The sequence below is a fragment of the Spea bombifrons genome, chromosome 10, assembly GCF_027358695.1.
Source record: "Spea bombifrons isolate aSpeBom1 chromosome 10, aSpeBom1.2.pri, whole genome shotgun sequence".
Classification (NCBI taxonomy): domain Eukaryota; kingdom Metazoa; phylum Chordata; class Amphibia; order Anura; family Pelobatidae; genus Spea; species Spea bombifrons.
In genome coordinates, this window is record NC_071096.1 from 33,650,088 (window position 1) to 33,669,277 (window position 19,190).

The 19,190-nt window shown below is 42.3% G+C and overlaps 3 protein-coding genes across 5 annotated transcripts; 2 read left to right on the top strand and 1 right to left on the bottom strand.

Annotated features, from left to right (window-relative positions):
- Positions 1-799: 799 nt before the first annotated feature.
- Positions 800-14,815, bottom strand: CHTF8 (chromosome transmission fidelity factor 8). 2 transcript variants are annotated; one of them, XM_053448832.1, is made up of 3 exons: positions 14,717-14,815; positions 2,411-2,528; positions 800-1,376 (listed from the first exon to the last, which is right to left on the bottom strand). In XM_053448832.1, exons 1-3 carry the CDS (start codon positions 14,785-14,787, stop codon positions 1,149-1,151), a joined length of 417 nt encoding a protein of 138 aa, XP_053304807.1. In that variant the 5' UTR covers positions 14,788-14,815; the 3' UTR covers positions 800-1,148. The 2 variants fall into 2 exon arrangements, with proteins under 2 accessions (XP_053304807.1, XP_053304808.1); XM_053448833.1 differs by lacking the exon at positions 14,717-14,815 and adding an exon at positions 3,349-3,459.
- UTP4 (UTP4 small subunit processome component) lies at positions 2,493-8,329 on the top strand. Of its 2 annotated transcripts, none has more exons than XM_053448830.1 (17): positions 2,493-2,628; positions 3,962-4,139; positions 4,265-4,456; positions 4,573-4,657; positions 4,746-4,835; positions 5,014-5,225; positions 5,315-5,486; positions 5,564-5,655; positions 6,049-6,145; positions 6,224-6,288; positions 6,371-6,493; positions 6,617-6,773; positions 6,986-7,092; positions 7,191-7,286; positions 7,370-7,555; positions 7,681-7,791; positions 7,929-8,329. In XM_053448830.1, exons 2-17 carry the CDS (start codon positions 3,981-3,983, stop codon positions 8,043-8,045), a joined length of 2,061 nt encoding a protein of 686 aa, XP_053304805.1. In that variant the 5' UTR covers positions 2,493-2,628; positions 3,962-3,980; the 3' UTR covers positions 8,046-8,329. The 2 variants fall into 2 exon arrangements, with proteins under 2 accessions (XP_053304805.1, XP_053304804.1); XM_053448829.1 differs by lacking the exon at positions 2,493-2,628 and adding an exon at positions 3,546-3,605.
- On the top strand, positions 10,490-16,384 carry SNTB2 (syntrophin beta 2). Its single transcript, XM_053448831.1, has 7 exons — positions 10,490-11,109; positions 13,629-13,830; positions 13,910-14,105; positions 14,755-14,897; positions 15,199-15,395; positions 15,716-15,897; positions 16,225-16,384. The coding sequence occupies exons 1-7, from the start codon at positions 10,548-10,550 to the stop codon at positions 16,315-16,317; spliced, it is 1,575 nt and encodes a 524-aa protein (XP_053304806.1). The 5' UTR covers positions 10,490-10,547; the 3' UTR covers positions 16,318-16,384.
- Positions 16,385-19,190: the final 2,806 nt, after the last annotated feature.

Here is a 19,190-nt window from a genome sequence, read left to right on the forward strand (position 1 = left end):
ATGTCTTACTGACGGTACTGAGTACTGCAAACCAACAGCTGACTGTAATAACATTGATCAGCCTGATTGATTGATAAGGCTGTGATCTGGAAAAAAAACCCACAGGGTGATCATCAATAAAGTTCTTGCAGAAGAAACATTTTGAAGAGCGTGACAGCAATTCATTTTACTGCTGTAAAGACTCAAATCACTCAAACCATAATAAGTGTCCTATTAAGAAGAGGAGCAATACTCGGATCAAAGAGACCTTTCACTAAAATCTTCATACATACACCAGCTACTGGCCATTTAAACGGGTTGATACCCGGAGCTCATCCGGAAAGCTACCAATTTCACACAATTTATTACTTCACATCAATCGTAGTGGGCTTGTTCCTTACTAGAACTCTGAAAGCCACAACATTCTGACGGACTGTGAATGTAAAACAAAGTATGCCAGCTCAGTCCACAGGCAAAATGTAGAGACTCCCCACACAGCGGATGAATACCTCTCATCAGTTGCTCAGGTGCAAATTTTAAGGGTATACGCACCAGAATAAAACAACGATTTTTACAAACACTTTGTTTAAGCCTCCATCTATTCGGTATTGCCAGTGTTTATTCATTTTTGATATTCCAACGGATCGGAAGCAAGTATTCTTGAAACAGCTGTACATTGTTATAGATGGCTAACATAACTGAACTCACATTTAATTTGGGGGAAATCCAAGATGAAGTTTAGATATTTTTTTCTACCAAGGAGCCCCCAACACAATATATAGTTCTGATTCAATAACAACACAGAATGGGATTCTCACCATTCTCAACAAGTATTTAATATTACTGAGTAATGAGAACAAAATTATAGTGCAATAACAAAAAACTATATCTCTAATATATACAGAAATTGTGTCACTGTATTTCTCAGCTTTGGCAACGCTCTTAGAAAATTTCCGAATTAAATAAAGAAGTCCAAAGAGAAACAGAAAATTTGTTCAAACGAGAAAACTGTTCTCCATCACCCATTTGTTTAGAAATGCACCTATAGTGGTTACATCTTGATGGTACATTAGTGCATTAACAAAGATGGAGTAAAGAGTGTAGTTTAATGATTGTCAGTTTGGTGACTGAATGACAATGTTTCCAGTGATAGGCCTGCAATGTATTCCTTACACCTTCTTTGGAACTTTTGTGATGATGGGTTTTGGTCGTGTTTTAAAGATAATTTTCTTCTTGATCAGGGCTGTCACGTGATACTCTGTATCCAACTTCTCCGTGCCAAGTCCAGATTCCGGTACAGAGGCACGGGTACTCTTCACCAGTACAGCAAATGGCTTCTCCAGTCGCGCTACCTTCCCATACAGAATGTGATGTCCGATAATCAGCAGGGGAACACCCTGATGGCACAGTCAAAGCAGTGAACAAATACGCACAGAAAGAATTACACGTATCAAAAGTATAAAGTGTCACAAATTCCAAGCTATTGGAACACCAACTATCACCAGAGCTGCGAGTGACACCTTGTGGTCCGACCAAGTTTGACAGCACAACACGGAAAGCAATGGCCTGTAGCAGAGGATGGAAGCCAGACAGACAAGTACTAGAGACACGTACACTTCACCAGACCCACATATACAATGCAAAAAGATTTTTTATGAGTTTTAAGTGGAAAGCAAGACACTGTGAATTCTCAATAAAGCTGTCTCTGGAAAACCAGTGAGTTGTCCCTCAAAGACCATGACACCAGACAATGTGGGCACATACGAGTTCTTTTGGAAGGTAGGACAACACCTGGCTTGACGATCAGCAAGAGCTGCTGAACTCAAAACAATCAGATATGCAAAGCATTTGGGTGACAAAGTTGCTCAACGGTGCACTAAAATGTTTGTTAATTTATGAAAGGTAACACGGTATTAAACTACAAGGAAAGAATACGGGGATTGCAAAGGACGTCCTCCATTAATATAGTTATAAAACTGATTATATTGAGCAAATAGCAAGTTGTATCGGTGCTATGCAGAACAGTAGCTTCAATCATAGAAGAAGCTGAGTCTCCAGATTTGACATCGGGTATTTCTGATGGATCCAAGAACATGTGAGTTAAGTTCACATAGTATAACAGAGTCATTGCAAACTGTTATTTTGGGTAATTGGATCTAGAAGAGGCACTTTGGGGGAACTAAAGAAGTTATAAGATGAGCTTTAGATGAACACGGCATAGCTGAATGAGTTATGTGAAGCAACATCATGCAGTAGAGTATTTATGTAGCAGCATGCAGTTACATGGAGAATTAAAGGTAGAGCATTGTATTAGATCTATTAGTAGGTGTTATAGTGAAACACACAGAATGACATACACAGTAAAGCATGCGAGGAAATAATAACTACATGCAGAGTAAGAAGTGTCACTGCCCAGTGGCATCTCTCCTACCTCTTTGGTGTAATGCAGGTCTCCCATTAGCTTCCCAGCGAGACCATCCTGCTTGCGAGCTTCTATCTCACCCTGCAGCTCCATCAGGAGCCACTCTTCGGGCTCCCCCTGGGCACCCCTGCAATGTAATGACGAGAGGGTTACAAAAGCCTTTCTATTCAGCACAGGACCACGAGTGGCAGACGGGACAGTTTCTGCCGTGGTTTTGGAAAGTTACGGTTAGTTGATGCGTTTCTGTGAGAGAGTGGCCAGCTGAAAATTAATTTAAAAATGTGTAAAAATTATTTTATAAAATATAATTATTAAAAAATATGAAAAAATGTAATTGTGAGCGTAGAATCGAGTCACATTTTTTCTTATTAGTCTTGATTAGGCATTAGTCTTAATTTCCCGGCTTCATTATGAGAAAGGCAGTCTAAGCATTGGTCTAACATTTCTTGTGATGTTAGTAAACTTTATTTATTTTTTTACAAAGTTTACAAACACTTTGGAAGCAGTTCTGTACATACTGTTCTGTGCGTATTATAACATGGATCCGTTACAATGTCCACATGCGGAATGTTTGGTAGAACCCATTGTACAGCTCTACTGTAATAATAACGGACGCCGTATTAAAGCTGTTTTTTTATAGGCAAGTTGTTTATTACTCAGGTGTATAGTATTGTGGATTTAAATGTAATATTTGGCCTGTAGAACAAGTGACTCTCCGTGCGTGAATTCAGTGTGCATTTATTTATTGCACATTATAACATTAAAATAAATACCTTCTCCAGGCCTTCCTGACCACAAACTTAATACATTACTGTATGCTTTATACCTCATAACTACCAACAGAGAAATGACGTTAAGGCGCTTTCATAATACCCTCAGCTCTGAAACATGTAATATTGCGCCAAGCCAGATGCCCCCGAACCTGTGACGCAAGCAGCGGCACTGACCTGGACACCAGAATCTGCACCATGCTTCACAGGCGGGGTAATTATACTTTACTGAGGGGTGTGGGGTATCTAGTCACCCTGTCACTAGCTGTCCCAGCCGGCTCGGTGCCGCTCTACTCAACGTGCCCGCTGTTGGCGACTAAATCCGGCGCCCTTCCCTCACAAGAGGCGTGCCATTGCGCCGCAATGCACTTCCGCTTCCGGGTCGGTGTGGGGTCCACGTGAAGCCAGAGGAGAAACGTGAAAAGAGATTTGGGGTTAGTAGACGGGGGATTTGGTGGGGTTCTATATCATTAGAACATGCGATGACGTTCTCAAAGTCACATGAAGGCTGCCTGTACATGTATGTACGGTGTAACGTCACGATATGCACGCATGCCACTCTCTATTAACATTTGGGCTGACTGCCTATATCAAAAGTACATGGAATGCATACACATCATATCTGTGAGCATATCTCATTGGATAAGGTCCTTCTGTCCTCATAAAGTGCATATAAACATATATATATACATTATTATGTTCAGGGAACATGCATTTATATTAATTTTCTTTTTTGGGAGTGATTAACAATGCCGTGTACTCAATATTCTGTACTTCATTCCATCTGCAGGTTCTTTTCCCTTCCAGAAATGGGGGAGTTTAAGGTTCATTGCGTGCGGTTCTTTGACTACGTCCCATCCGGTGTGCGCTCCATTTCATACACGCGAAAGACGGACAGGCTGGCCTTGGCTCGCAATGATAGTTCTGTGGAGGTGTATAACATATCTGCTAATTACTACCTGGAAAAGGTACAGTGACGTGAAAGCGCGATGGGAATTGTATGGCAATAAATACATTCAAGTGCGTTTTTCCTGGCTGAAATATTATTAGTATTCTTAGTACTTGTGAATTTCAATCTGTCTGTGCCACGCAGGTGATCCCTGGAGATGAAAAGAGATGCACGGAAGCAATATGCTGGGCAGCAGAGGATCGGCTTTTCACAGCTGGTCTTAGTGGACAGATTATAGAATATGACCTGGAAAAGTTGTGCGTGAAATACACATTAGATGCATTTGGAGGTCCCATCTGGAGTATCGCGGCTAATGCAAGCGGCTCACATCTCGCGGTAGGTGGACGCTGTTGATCCCACTTATGCTATAAGATGATGACTAGATGCACTTTCTGTATCCTGCCATTGCAGTGGGAGTCTAGACTCTCATCCATCTCTTTATTCTCATATAGGTTTGCTGTGAGGATGGCTCTGTCAAACTGTTTGCTGTTACCCCTGACCGTATAACATTCGAAAGGAACTTGGATCGCCAGAAAGGTGCTGAGATTGTGGCCAGTGTGATCGCACCAAACGTCATTGTTTTGATTTGGCTCACAGGCATAATCTTCATGTTTATTCTTTTCAGGTCGGATCCTCTGCCTCGCTTGGCATCCTTCTGATTCTCACATAGTCACTGGTTCTGCTAACGTAATTCGAGTGTTCAGCGTTTCATCAGGTAAGTTCAGGTAGTGCTCTGTCCCCCCGTAGTTTAACGACAAGTAAACAATGAAATGTCAATGGCACCATTGTGAAGAGCATATTATTGGATTCAAATACAATAATGGGGTTGGTAGAATATAGTACTTAAAATTTGTTGATTAATAGGGTTCTTTTCCCCCCACCGTTTTCTTTAGGTCATCTAGTGCATATGCTCAGACTTGACCGCAGAGTGCAGGGTGTCCGAAATGCCGAATGCTTGGTATGGAGTGTGGCCATGTTGTCCAGCGGAGATATTATTAGTGTGGATTCCTGCGGGAAGCTGCAATTCTGGGATATGGTGACAGGCACGCTGATGCGCACACACAATGTTGCCTACTGTGACATCTTCTGTCTTGCTGTGTCACAGGTGATGCTGTTACCCTTCTTCTTCTTCTTAAGTGTTATGAAATGGAATAAAGTTGAGCTAAATATTTGGTATTTGTTTGATTCCTGTAGATGGAGGACAGCTTGGTGGTAGGGACTTCTGAAGGGGTCATCTTCCAGTTTCAGTTGCTTGAAAAAAAGACTGGTGAGAAGGAACGTCAGTGGGTCTGCACCAAACCGTTCCGCTATCACACGCATGATGTCAGAGCAGTGGCGCACAGCAGCACAGCGCTCATATCTGGAGGTATGCTATTACATCGCGCTTAGCCGTCCAGCCAGGGCTGTTCTTGTTCGCTGCTAATATGATTGCCTGTCTCTTAGGTGCAGATGGCCAGCTGGTATCCCGTCCTCTGATGGAGAGGATAGAAACAAAATCCTATGAGGCTGCCCTGCGTAAAATTGCATATCCTCATGTAAGTCGTCTTCCCCTTATTTCAGCAGGGAAAGAAAATCCCTTTTAAAGCTGCAAGTTATAAAGAGTTTCTACAGGAGAAATCAATTACTTTAAAAAGTACAGTCCCTTACAATACTGTAAAAGTGAGGCTCGTGTGTTGCACACCTGTAAGAGTGATGGTGTACATTGTTATAGAGAAGTGCACAGAAATACTAATTGTTGAAGAGAAACATGGGGTAATATCAATGAAAACTCAACTTTCATAACTGTTGGATATGCTAAGTATGTACTTTCCGGAGTATAAACGGGATTGGACCTTCCCCAGTTTAATTACAGTGAATCTATTATATGAGCCTCTGATAAATATAAGAAGGCTGTCGAATGGGTGCATATCATCATTATCTGTTTACAGCGTCACTTGGTTTCTTGTGCACGTGCTGCCCGAATGCTTCTGTTCCAGTTCCCAGAACACCTTGAGTTATGGAGACTGGGGAAAAGTGAGGATTCAGGTATGTGACAGGGATACTGTGGCTGGGGGGAGAAGCGTGAAATGGGTTCAACACAAATGAATTCTCTGGATCTTGCAGGAAGAGATGGCGACCTACTCACTGTGGCCAAGAAACACGAGCTTCTTCTGCAGCTTAAAAGAAAGGTGAGACTATCTGCAAGAGTTCTCCTCTGGCTGTATAGCGACAATAAGCTTCTTGCACCCCTGACACAATGTATCCACGCAGGGCTCCGAGAGTATCCGTTGCAGTCGTGTCTCCCACTGTGGCTCTTGGATTTCCTATGCTACATCTTCCCGTCTTTACCTGCACCGGCTTCATTATGAGAACGACAGTCTAAGCATTAGTCGAGTGAGTAACGTGACAGCAGTGTTCTGTGACTGGCGCAGATCTCTATCATACTTAAACTAGAAAGGACTGCTGGAATGAGTTGTCCCAATCTTTCTCTCTCCCTCTCTCTCCAAAAACGTACAGGTTCCTAAAGTCCCCCAGTTCCCCTCTGGGGCTCTACAAATTCTCTTTTCGCAAGATTCTTCCCAACTTTATGTGGGATCAGAAGAGGGCCGTGTGCATGTTCTGGAGCTTTCAGAAGACAACTGCAAACACAGTCATACATTTGAGCCCCCATCAGGTACACAGCACTACAATGGAAATGTGAAGGGTCAATGAATGCAATTAGGGCAATGTGTAGAAACCATGGTATAGGGTATTATTGTTCAAGATGTTGAGCTGGCAAAAGCATTGTAGTTCATGGACATTGTAAACCAAGCCAGCTTGCTAGTGTTTGACAATTGTCAGAGAACATGCCAGTTTTCGCAAACGTAGATATTTTCTGTTCACCAGGTTCTACCAATCCTGTACATCTAATGGCTGCAAGCAGCGATGGATTTCTTCTAGCCGTGGCTTCAACAAATGCTCAGATTGAGGTCTACAATGTAAAGGAGTTAAAGGTGAGTATTGGCCAACAAAATTGATCAACACGGCTTCTAATGCATCGTTTGCATGTAAATAATTTCTCCTGCATTTGTTTTCCTTTCATTGTTGGAAGTATGAGTGCTCGGTTCCTCAGTACAGTTCTCCTCCAACTGCAATTGCAATCCACCCGTCCACCAATGACCTGGTAATTGCCCACGCTGACCAACAAGTGAGTAGGTCCTGCCAATGGTGGCTGTTTTGCAGGCTCGCTAGTCCGAGGCATTATTTTACTTTGTACGTGTCCCCCTCCAGGTGCTGGAGTTCAGTGCTGCTCAGAGAGGGTACACAGAATGGAGCCGGAGGTTGCTGAGACATGGCCTGCATCGCGACTGGCTTGAGCGAGACACCCCAATCACTGGCATTTCCTTTAATCCCTCAAAACCGCAACACATCTTAATGCATGACACGTACATGGTTTGTGTCTTGGACAAGTCCCTGGTAAGCATCAAATAATCCAATAATGGCCAGTAACTTAAAACTCTGATTAATATTTTTTGTAACTGAGACAGTTGATCAGTTAAGTGGGCAAGACTGGGATTAATACTTTTATTTTTCATTCACAGCCACTACCAGACGATAAGACTATTCTACTAAACCAAAAGGCTCTGAAGAATATGTCTGTGAACGCACGGAAGAGTCAAGCACATGCCTTTAAAATCACCAAACAATATCAGGTACGGTCATTTCTCGAGACAATACCTTCTGTCCAGATGCAGTTGGTTGTGTTCCTTTTGATCTTTCATACCCCCCTCTGTTTTTGCCTCTTTACGTGTTTTGCGTTAACACTTTTTTTGGGTGGTCTCTCATTCAGCCTCTGCTTTTCATGGACTTGTTGGACGACGGGGAGCTGGTGTTGGTGGAGAGGCCGCTAAGTGACATTCAAGCCCAGCTTCCGCCTCCCATCAAGCAGAAGAAGTTTGGAACTTAATCGTATTTATGTATACTTTTCGTCAGACCTCATGTAGAACTAAGACTTACGGGTGTTGCTTGCATCCTTAAGTCGGTGTTGCCTATGCAGCTGTGGACTTCTCTTTGCGAGAAAAGACTTGAATACAGGTCATAATGACCAATGGCGCAGAAAGTGAACGAGGAAAGTTATAAGATGGTTCTGTTGCTAAAATTCCTGATCGGCTCTGTTAAAAAGCTGGATTGTAACCAGGCAATCGGCCAAATTTCTGATGCTAACAGTATAAAGATTGTTTAAATCTCGAACTCTGATTCCTGACTTTTCTTTCTCATTTCAAAGCAGCTGAGTTACCATTATTTAATTCATTGTGCTTCTAAAACAAACATGCTTTTTGCTTGTATCATATCAGAGACAGAAAGCATTATTTCTCAAAGTTTCCTGTGCAGTGGAGGGAGTAAAAATACAATTTATACTCCTGTGCTCCAACACAGGAGAGAAGATCTAGGTACGGAGGAGTGAAATGCAGTGGCAGCTATTGCTTCTCACCCGACATAGCCTGTTTATGTGAAAAAGAAGCTTTACAACTTGAAAAGATGTTAAAGAAATCAAACAGAAAGCACTTAGGTTATTAAAGAACAGAACATTACCGTTTTATCTTCACAAATTCACTCTGAATGGAAATTAATGAATCACAGTACGGTCAATGCAAGTAGTCTCGGCTTGTCTCCTGTAACATTACCATCGATACTAGCACCTAGCCATTTAGAAGAAGTCCTTTAAATATTAAAATCCTCGTTGGCTGTGCCAGGCATATCTTTAGCCAGGCATATCTTTAAACAGACGTTGATTTGTACACCCAAAACAAACACCTCTTCTGTGACACATAAATTAAAAGTTATTGAAGGTTGGAATTGGAAGCGACTTTGATAGAATTTATACGTTTAAATATGATACAAAACAAAATCTATGGAAAATGTTTTATATTGGAAAAAAAAGTTCAAAAGTACAATTGTTATTTAAATGTCCCTGTTGTGTGACTCACGAGCATAACCCTGCGCTACGAGCGGAGCCTTGCTATCTCTTAGCTCCATTCTGCTCAACAGGAAAGGATTCTCTGCCGATGCATCCTCAGGAAGGAAGGCTTACATATTCTTGTATCGTTTCCCAGATTATCAACTGGCAAGGGGGGATTTGCAAGAAAGCGCTGCTCCCAAGTGCCTAATGTTCAAAAAAAGTCATTGTGTTTACAATAAAAATTTTCCAAATATTATGGAGCTGAACGGTAAGGTTGATAGGACAGCGGTTTCATAGGACCTAGTGCCAAGAATATGTTCTTCACCTCTAAAAGGAAATCTGCGATAGCTGTGTCTAAAGTTATTTATGATTAAAACGGGAAAAATATGTTCCCGGTTTTTAACTGGAAAAGCAAAGCTTTTGGTTTATTATATACTAATAATGATATTAAATTAACACTAACAAGCTGTGCTTAAATGGAGTGAAGTCACTGTGAGTGGCGATGGAGAAACCATGGGTGGTCTGCCATAATTCAACCTTATAATGAAGAGTACGACGAAGATTTATAAAGTATCTAAAGGAGCGTATCGAAGGCTGCAAGAGGTTATACCATGAAAAAACCGAGTGAAGTGAGAAAAATCTGGGAAGATCCATCATGAGCTCATTCCTTTCCAAGAACCACCTACCATGACAAACTAGCATCATGAATGGATATTAAATGGGTATTTTAAGGGGTACTTAAAAGGCAGCGCCTAACTCTAACACAAAGCATGTCATGGGTGTAATTCATAAAGAGGGGTTTGGGAAACATCTGGTCCTGCCGGCAAACAATGTTGCGTAGACCTCTCTGTGATCACTTTCCAGGGGGGTTTTGCCTACAGCTGGCAGCTGGTTTATAAAAAGATAGACATACTTAGAAATGTCCTTGTTTTTGACAGAAACGTAAACTGAGTCCATTAGTATAACATGAAATGGGTCAAAAATCCAGCGCAGATTGTGTAGACAGTTTGTAGAAGGTTGTAAATGACTATTGTAGCTGGAAATGATTGATTTTTAACGGTATTTCTTCAATGGCGTACAGAGACTCTTTATCACTCCCATCGTTGCTGTGTTCCAATGGCACGTTGCGTTCGCTAACCCAAGGCTAGTTGGTCGTTACAAAGTCCTTTTGCGGTTACAGCTAGAAATGTCCTTGTTTTCAATGAAAACAGCTAATTGACCCCAATCCTGTGTGCGGTACATAACAGGGTACGTAACGCACCAATGTCGTTGGTTTGCTAGCTTGGGAAGTTTATGGATGCCTATGTAGAATTCTGCACTTTGTAGGACTCACGCGTAGGTATTCTCAGTCTGTGGCCTAGGTATGGCACTAGATGGCGCTGCTCCCCCTGTGCCAGGCAATGTAATTTCAAGCAGTGACGAGACTGGGGGAGGGGTGGTCACTATGAGCTCTTGCTGGCAGGAAGTGTCTGCTCCTCTCTGTGCAAGCACCTTCTCTCCCCCTGCACCATGGCTGTTTGGACTCGAGCCTCCAAGTCCGGGCTCCTGGACCTTCTTCTGCAGGACCACTGGGTACGAGTCCAGGCAGAGCTGACTGGAGAAAGCCTGACTCTGACTGCAGAGCCAGAACCCTGTGGAACTCTGAATGGTCTTAGTAATGGAACTGAACTGGCCCCAGGAAGCCCTCGACGTGGACAAGCATCTCCTGTACACCCAGGGGCCAATTCTCCCAAGGCAGGGTCAGACTGTGGTTCCGAATCAGGTCTGGGCAGCCCAGGAGCACGTTTCCCAATGGACAGTCCAGTTGTGGATATAGGAGGCGAGCCAGTGAGGAGAGTTCGAGTGGTGAAGCAGGAGTCTGGTGGGCTGGGGATCAGTATCAAGGGAGGACAAGAGAACCGAATGCCTATCCTCATTTCAAAAATATTCCCTGGCCTGGCAGCAGATCAGAGTCGGGCACTGAGGGTCGGAGATGCCATCCTATCTGTGAATGGGTCTGATTTACGGAACGCAACACATGATCAAGCTGTACAAGTGCTCAAAAAAGCCGGCAAGGAGGTGACACTGGAGGGTAAGAAAAAGCAGAAGGTCGAGTGTGTCATTCTACTTTTTGGGGGAAACTTAGCAGCTCCACTGTAAAGAACGGAACTGGTTACAAAGTGCGATAAGGTTAGGATTACATCAAACCGCTTCCTCTGTTATCTGGCCCAGATAAGGGTCATTGGTGGAAAAATAAGCTTGTGTTTATATGAAACAAGTTTCCCTTTCCACGTTACCCAACCTTGCCCCTCACACACTATAACTCTCCAAAGCCAACATACGGCGCGATTGATTATGTGGGTGACAGATAAATCTCAGACTTGTTTAAGCAGCAGAAATCTTTCCCCATTGCTGCGGATAAAAAACACGCATTCCGAAATGATTTAACTCCATCCTTGCTGGTCGTTATTTAATGCTCATGCTGTGTGTCTGTTTCACATGGCAGATGGATTTGCTGAGTCTGCGTGTCATGCTAATCGGGTTTACCTAGCCATTTGTATCACTCACCTCCCCCCACAGAGAAGACATCCTTTGGGAGACTGGCCTCTCCCGCTCTATCTCTTCGATCTCTTATACAGGAGGGATTATAGCAGACAAAAGTATACTAAGTCGTGATTTACTAGTTACGATTTGGTCACTATTTTCTGTTTCTCCGTAACAAGATTATGTGTGTAATTTGTATGTCTCTGCTGTTGTGTATTCATTTTGAAGCTGCACCCCCAAGTGGTGTTAGCCTTTAGATAACGAGTATCTATCCATGAGTTTGCTCCAAGAATACAGTGGACTGTTACTGGAAATTCCTAGAACTCGGGGAGAACGGGCTTCTTTCAGAAGGAGTTAAACTCCGACACTCTAATGGCAGCTGGAAGCACTCAGCATTCAGCATGTGGAGAGGAGGGAGCGGCACCATCCCCAGGCTCTGGGTGTGTGTTCCTAAAACCTTAGCGTGCAGTTGTGATGTGTTTGTGCGCACAACATCAAGTTTGGGATGAAAGCTTTGCTTCCAACACGCACCTTTAAAGTGGAATCTTTTTCTGCAGCTCAGAAAGGTGAAGGATTAAGCGTATGGAGTGTAGTGGTCTGGTGTCTAACCATAGTCCCTGAGGGCTGTAGGGGTTCAGAATAATGCCTTGTAATTAAAGCAAACAAGGCAGTTACAGACTGATTTATGGAAGATTGATGCACATGAAAGGGCCTACTGGGGTAGTATGATGCCCAAGTGCCAATTGGGAGCTCTCATATCATCCTATACAGTTCAGACAACGACAGGAGGATTTCAGCAATACTCGTCTGGAAGAAGAGTACATACAATACAGGAGCAGACACGTCCTCCATGGACATATGTTTCAAGCATGGGTCCTGTGTGTCCTGTAACATACGATGATGACCGGTAAAGCTTTGTCATACCCGTTCAGATAAGTGGAACCACAGTTCCTCTTTTTGATTGGCTAAATCACCCCCCCCCCCACCCCGGCTAATTAACACTGAACGTTGATGATATCCACATGTTACATGTCAGGTTAGAATTCCTGGATTAACTAGTAACATGTGAAAATAGGTGTCTGGTTTTAAATAGCCAATCTGCCCTAGGGGACCAAGTTAATAACCAGGTCAGAACAGTGTTAATGACAGAGAACGGATACATAACCTTTGTAAACGAGATCAAGGACCCAGAAAAAAAAAAATCAAAAAGCTGTTCTGGTGTAAAACGGTAAGACTGAAGCAATCGGCAGAACCCGTCTGCTCGAGGTGTCACTAGATGGTAAACAAATGCTGCGGCCACTTGGCAGTAAAACTCGCCTAAAACTGTATGAACATCACAGACATTCCTTTTTGGAAATCTCCATTTAGGGGCAGCAGATCTGTGAATGTCACAGCATCACCAATGGTCAAGGAAGCACTGCGGTGGGTTGTGCATAAGTGGTAAAAGTGGTGCAGTCATCCCCGAAGACAGTGCTCCCACTGACTTATTCATGAATGACTTCCGAGTATGTAAATCCACAGGCGCTGGTCGCCAAAAAGAAACCTTTTTTCATTCGGTCTGCTCTTATTTCTCTTGAGATGACAGACCAAGAAACATCTGAGAATTTTGCTTTCATCCGCACTCCACCCCCACTTCTCTCTCTTCATTTTTCATTTCATCTCTCTTTCCTTTTATGGTCTCTCTCAAATCGTTGTTTTTTCTACAGTAGAGAATAAAATCTCTAGATAGATTGGATTAACCCTTTGACAATAGAGTAGGTAAAGGGGGAGAGGACAAAAAAACAAAACAAAAGAAAGTTGTAGCTATTAATACTTAAGCGACGCTATTGCTGAGCCTTTTTAGTACGTTCTTCTGGGTGAAAAGCATAAGGTTGAGCCCATAAAGTGGTTGCTTGATATTGGTGCTTTTAATCTCCTAAGAAATGGACTTTTCAAACAATCCTGGTTCTCCCTGAATGCTAAAGGTGGGCAATGTTTGTCGTTGGCATCACCCTTGCTGCCTTGTTAAAATGCATAGGATGATATGGCGCCACGTCACAGAGTAACACTCTCACGTTGTGCTTTCAGTGCGATTTCTTCAGGACGTGTCACCCTACATTCGGAAAGCATCGTTGATCGGTGACCTGCCGTGGGACAGCCCCGATGTCCGCAGTCCAGCACACAGTGACAACTCAGGGTCTCCCAAGCACAACTCCAGAGACTGCAAGGTCATCCCCTTAAAAATGTGCTACGCGGCACGAAATCTGAGCATGTGCGACCCCGAGGGACGGTCAGTATTTACCACGCGTCCTAGGAGAGGAAAGTAACTCTCGTCATATTGTATTTCTCATTGCTATTTTTTATTCCAGGTTGGTGGAGATGCGGTCTCCAGATGGCTGCCACTCCATTATCCTTCGCTGCAGGGATTCGGCTTCTGCCCTCTCCTGGTCGCAGGCTCTGCACAGTAACATCACTGCACTGCTGCCACAAGTGCTAGCGGAGACACAGCGCATGCTGGGGACAACGAGCGAGGACCTCAGGAACCTGGGCTGGGTTGCAGAACAGGTGAGAAGGAGCACACATACTGTCGTATTGTTGACTAAACTTAACACTTTCTTTAGGAAAAGGGTATAGCAACATTGACTCCATAACTGGAAAATGGGGGCTCAGTCATTGGTTTTGATTTTGACAACAGCTGGCAGAACTCCTTGGTAAGCAATATAGCCGAACTTGCTAAGCTATATATAAATATATATATATAGCCATATAGTGTGACGGCATCTCAGGTGATTTTTGGATGGTATTCGCTGGGTGTGCACTGAATTCTTGATTTGTTTTGTATATTTATTAGTCATTTTTTATTTTAGCAGCAACCTTGGAATCTGAATGTTTATGCCTTTAAGGCTGTGCTTCCCATGTCTGTATTTTTCTGTGGTTTCTGTGGGATTACTGGACACTAAGGAGTCCATGAAACATGACATTTCCAGTTTCTATGTTTTAAAGTGTATGCTCCTTTTATCAGTGAATTTCCATTCCATCATACAGAATAAGTTACACCTACTAACAAACATTATGCAGTGTATGTGCCATAACAGTGTTTACTCTGTATCTGCATAATATGGGCTTGATGCTGTCTACTGATTGCCTACATGGTTCAACTACTTTATGTACGGTACCTTGAAGTGTGCTTCCTTCTATCGTTTATCTCTCCCAGGTGTCCCAAGATGATGGGCGCTCTCTCTGGCATCCAGTTCTCATTGCCGTCTCGCAGAAGGACTTTTTGCTCTTTGATTCAATGCCAAGGACTCGAGAGGAATGGGAGAGTCCCAGACACAGGCTGCCACTGATCTACACCAGGTGTGTTCCGCCAGCCAACTGAACTGAAGATCCTGGGTTTGTTGTGATATATCTGGGCTTGTGTCTCAAGTTAAGGGATTCTTTCATGGCTTGACTCCCCTACAAGAAAATGTAGCGAGACCTGATTACATTCAATATATATAATGTTTAAGTTTGCACTTAACGATGGTGCTTACACAATCAGTGTTCACCCTTACACGGCACTTATCAGCATCAGGTACTATAATAAGGAACAAGAACTAAGTAGTCCAAGTTGAGGGCGACATGTGGTCCCTGAGGTTAATTCTACACCATTTTTTAGGTTGGTACATTCTGGTCCTGGACACAGCTCGCCTTCCATGGGGTCTCATCTCTCATTTGGCACTCGGACAGGCTCCACTCAGGGTATAGATATACATGTGTTCCGAGTGGAGACTCAGAGAGATCTGTCAGCCTGGACGAGAGCTTTGGTGCAAGGATGTCATGCTTCAGCTGAGATCACCAGAGAGGTGACCATCGGTAAGTGACAACTGACCAGGAAATCTGACGGGTAATGTAACAAGGTGTAACAATGTGCTTCAGGTTATTTTGGACCCATACAGTTCCTGTACATAAAGTTATTTTCAGACAACTACCGAATTCCTAAAAGAGATACATACTGACAAGAGAGACATACAGAAAGACGCACTTTCATAGACACCATAATATAAATGTATCATAAAATATCAAACAGGGGAGCTGTGTTCTGGGCACTACATGTGATGTGTCAGGTATACAGAGATAATGTAAGTCTTGTAACAGTTTAGATATGGTTTGTAACACTCTATGTCTGCGTGCAGGCTGTATTCTGCGAGGAGAAGAAGTCTCACTCTCTATACACTATGATACTGGATTTACAGTCCACCGTGGCGGGCCCTCAGGGCCAGTAATGTACAGATACCCCTTTGAGAAGCTCAGGATGTCAGCAGACGATGGGAACAGAAACCTTTATCTGGATTTTGGAGGACCAGAGGGAGAGCTGGTGAGAGCAACTTCTATAAGCTTGGTGCCTGCATGAAAACGTAGAAACAGCAGTGACTGCACTTAGTTTTGACACTTACACCATTGATAAAAGTGAACAAGTAAGTTCACTTCAAAAACCACCCTATTACAAACAGCTTTCATACACACGTCAGGCCTTAGCATAGCGCTATGTTATTTATAACCAGACCATTAAACACTCTGTTCACTTCCACCCCCATTTCAACATATCATCAAGCATAGCCAGCATAGAGCTAAGACTGATTATGGATTGTATAAGAGCTAACAGTGCATGCGCTGGGTGTTCTCTGTCATTCTGTTCTTTCAGGCCCTGGATTTGCACACATGTCCGAAGCCTGTTGTGTTCCTGTTACACACATTCCTTTCTGCTAAAGTCACCCGCATGGGTCTGCTGGCCTGAGCGCCCTCCACGGGACACGAAATTCTACTTGCACAGAGCAATCATCGCGTGCCTTCCAGTAATGAAACACAGGAACTCAGTATAGACTCTGCAGACCAATTTGCAAAGTTGGGGAGCAACACACTCTCCTGTCATAGGGCCATACCAAAAATCACAGGCAGGGGAGACATCCAAGTAAGTGGTCCAGAGCTGGTGGATTTTAAACAAAACAAAACTACAAAACTGCACTCACATTACAAACTGCAGGGACCTATCGAGATAACATTTGTAGTAACCAAAGACAGACGGATCTGCGGGACCAAACACACAATTTTAATATTTTATTTAAAGAAGTTAATGCATCCATGAAACAGTCATCATGAAAATATGTATATGACACACGTGGGGGCATTTGAGAGTTAAATTACTCTACTATTGGGAGAACATGACACATACACAAGGCAAATGTCTCTTCACTGATGTGACAACCTTTTCATACAGTTTCCTATTATCTCTGGGATTATTTTATATTACGAATTTTCATATGACCAAAGTGCCTTCACCTAATTGCTGCCTTAGTATGCACAACAAATATTTATAGCATATTTATCATATGTAATATGTGTGTATAATATATATATATTTATATATATATATATATACAGTAGCAAAAAAAGTAAATGAACCCTTTGGAATTACCTAGTTTTCTGAACCTTTAGATTCAATAACTGGTCGAATCTCCTTTGGCAGCAATAACCTCAAACATGCGCTTCCGGTAGCTGCAGATCAGACCCACACAACATTCAGGAGGACATTTAGACCATTCTTCCGTATAGAAGTTTTATGAAAGACTTCTGTAGTAGATGTACTTTGATGTTTAGGGTTATTGTTCTGCTGCATTATCCAACTTCTAATGAACTTCAGCTGTTGGAAAGCTACCCTGACATTATCCTGTATAATACCTTGGGAATGCATTGTTTTTGAATGTTAAAGTAGCTCTAAAACACACCCCCAATCCCTTTTCATTGATTGGACTATATGTTTATAACTCCTGACTCCTATTAGCTTTTGTTGAAGTGATTAGCATACGGCTCAACAAACTTTTTCTAACCACCACTTTGAACGTTTGAATGGTGTATTCAATATGTATGAGAACAATACAATAATATGTGTGTTGTTCATTCTTGTAACTTAGATGAAGATCATATTGTATTTTAAGTCAAACGTATACATAAATTATGGTGATTCCAAAGGGTTCACTTACTCTTTCTTGCCACTGGATATAAATATACACATATATCTGTACATACACATTACATACATATTTACACACCCATACATGTTGTTATATAGGAAAAGCCTCAATAAAGAGTATTTAACTAATAAATATATATAGGAAAATATACGTATATGAATAGTTAGATATCCAAACTAAAATATTACACCAATCTTCCACTGATGGGAAATGAAGGTGGGGAAAGGGCATGCGTCCATATATGAGAGGACATTAGGATTTGCTGCTGTTTTAAGCAGTTGTAGCTGGAGTCAAGCGAGGTCAGAACACCCTTATGGCTAGAACTGCCTCTCGCTTTGTTAGCCAAAGATTATTCTGTGCAGGAACATAGATGATGTATCTATATGAAGTTGACTTTTTCAAAAATGTTGTGATGCAATCGGTTGACTAGAAGAGCTCATATGAATTAAGCAAGATATTAAAATGCAGGTATGTAAAAAGTGAGAAGTTCACAGAAGTTATTCCTTTAAATTATATTTGTAGTTCTATAATGGAATCCAGGCTTATGACAAGACCAGGGCAAATCAGGATGCTGGAGTCCAATTTCTTGGCTGATTTCATGTATGTTGATTTTAAAATGTTACATTTTGTAGGATTTTAGGAACAAAGGTCAACTAGTTTTGTTGGGGGCGCAGCTACCACTTCAGTTGTGTCCTCCTTAATGGCTTTATTAAATGGCTTTAATCCCAGTACATGTTGCACACACGCTTTGTTGTCACTTCCTATTTATGGAATGCTAGTCTGTGTTCCACAAATACAAAGCAATTTTTGCCATTTTGGCTATGAATATAGTTCATTTCCAGTAGGAGAGGCTGGCAGTTACGTTAGAGACAGTAATGGCGCCCCATAATCACCACCAAAACCATGTTGCCTTAGAGGGTATGAAGGAATAATATAGCTCTATTGTGGCATTTATACTCATTCATATATGAAGTATTGGTTTATTATATGAATTATGGCATTGACGTAAACAGATGATATAAAATTATACCATATTCTCTGCTTTGATATATCACCTAAATGCTATGTAATGCCTTGCACAGCTGAACAGGTCCTATGCATTGCTATGCAATGCAGTCTCTTTGCAAGTTGCTTATAAAACAGATGATAACAGACCCATATACTTATTTTTATTCCAAGGGTCACAGCAGACCTAATTATGGAAACCTGTGTGCTTAACATAATGAAAGAAAGACAATCAGTGTCTACGTGAAATTAGCACCTTTAGCTGACACTGGACTGCAACTCCCAGAAGATGCAATATTATGGGCTGCAAGTTGTAGTTCACTGGCACCAAATCTGACTATCCCAGCCTAGCACCTAACCTCATGTGTTAGACAGCTAAGACACTGGATCTATGCTGATAAAACAAGATAGGACATTGTAGGCTGGAAGTTAGGAATGAGATTTTTCAATTCAGGTGTATTCCTAAGTGCTGCATTAATACAATATTGTATCCTGACAGTGTTATGTGCCTCTTATAGCCAGTAACAGATCAATAATGTCTCTTATACTAAAGAGAGAGGCTGAATATATTTTGTATCTGTGAGGGGCTCAGCTGCCTCCCTTATTAACACTATGCAGCGGAATGCCTACTGTG

Coding starts and splice junctions, on each gene's coding strand:
- SNTB2 (XM_053448831.1), top strand. CDS start 10,548: ATGGCTGTTTGGACTCGAGCCTCCAAGTCCGGGCTCCTGGACCTTCTT. Junction 13,831..13,909: donor ATGTGCGACCCCGAGGGACG/GTCAGTATTTAC, acceptor TTTTTATTCCAG/GTTGGTGGAGATGCGGTCTC. Junction 15,898..16,224: donor GAGGACCAGAGGGAGAGCTG/GTGAGAGCAACT, acceptor CTGTTCTTTCAG/GCCCTGGATTTGCACACATG.
- CHTF8 (XM_053448832.1), bottom strand. CDS start 14,787: ATGCCAGAGAGAGCGCCCATCATCTTGGGACACCTGGGAGAGATAAAC. Junction 2,529..14,716: donor AGAAGGAAGCACACTTCAAG/GTACCGTACATA, acceptor ATTACATTGCAG/GGGTGCCCAGGGGGAGCCCG. Junction 1,377..2,410: donor ACCTGCATTACACCAAAGAG/GTAGGAGAGATG, acceptor CTGTGCCATCAG/GGTGTTCCCCTGCTGATTAT.
- UTP4 (XM_053448830.1), top strand. CDS start 3,981: ATGGGGGAGTTTAAGGTTCATTGCGTGCGGTTCTTTGACTACGTCCCA. Junction 4,140..4,264: donor CTAATTACTACCTGGAAAAG/GTACAGTGACGT, acceptor TGTGCCACGCAG/GTGATCCCTGGAGATGAAAA. Junction 4,658..4,745: donor GAACTTGGATCGCCAGAAAG/GTGCTGAGATTG, acceptor TATTCTTTTCAG/GTCGGATCCTCTGCCTCGCT.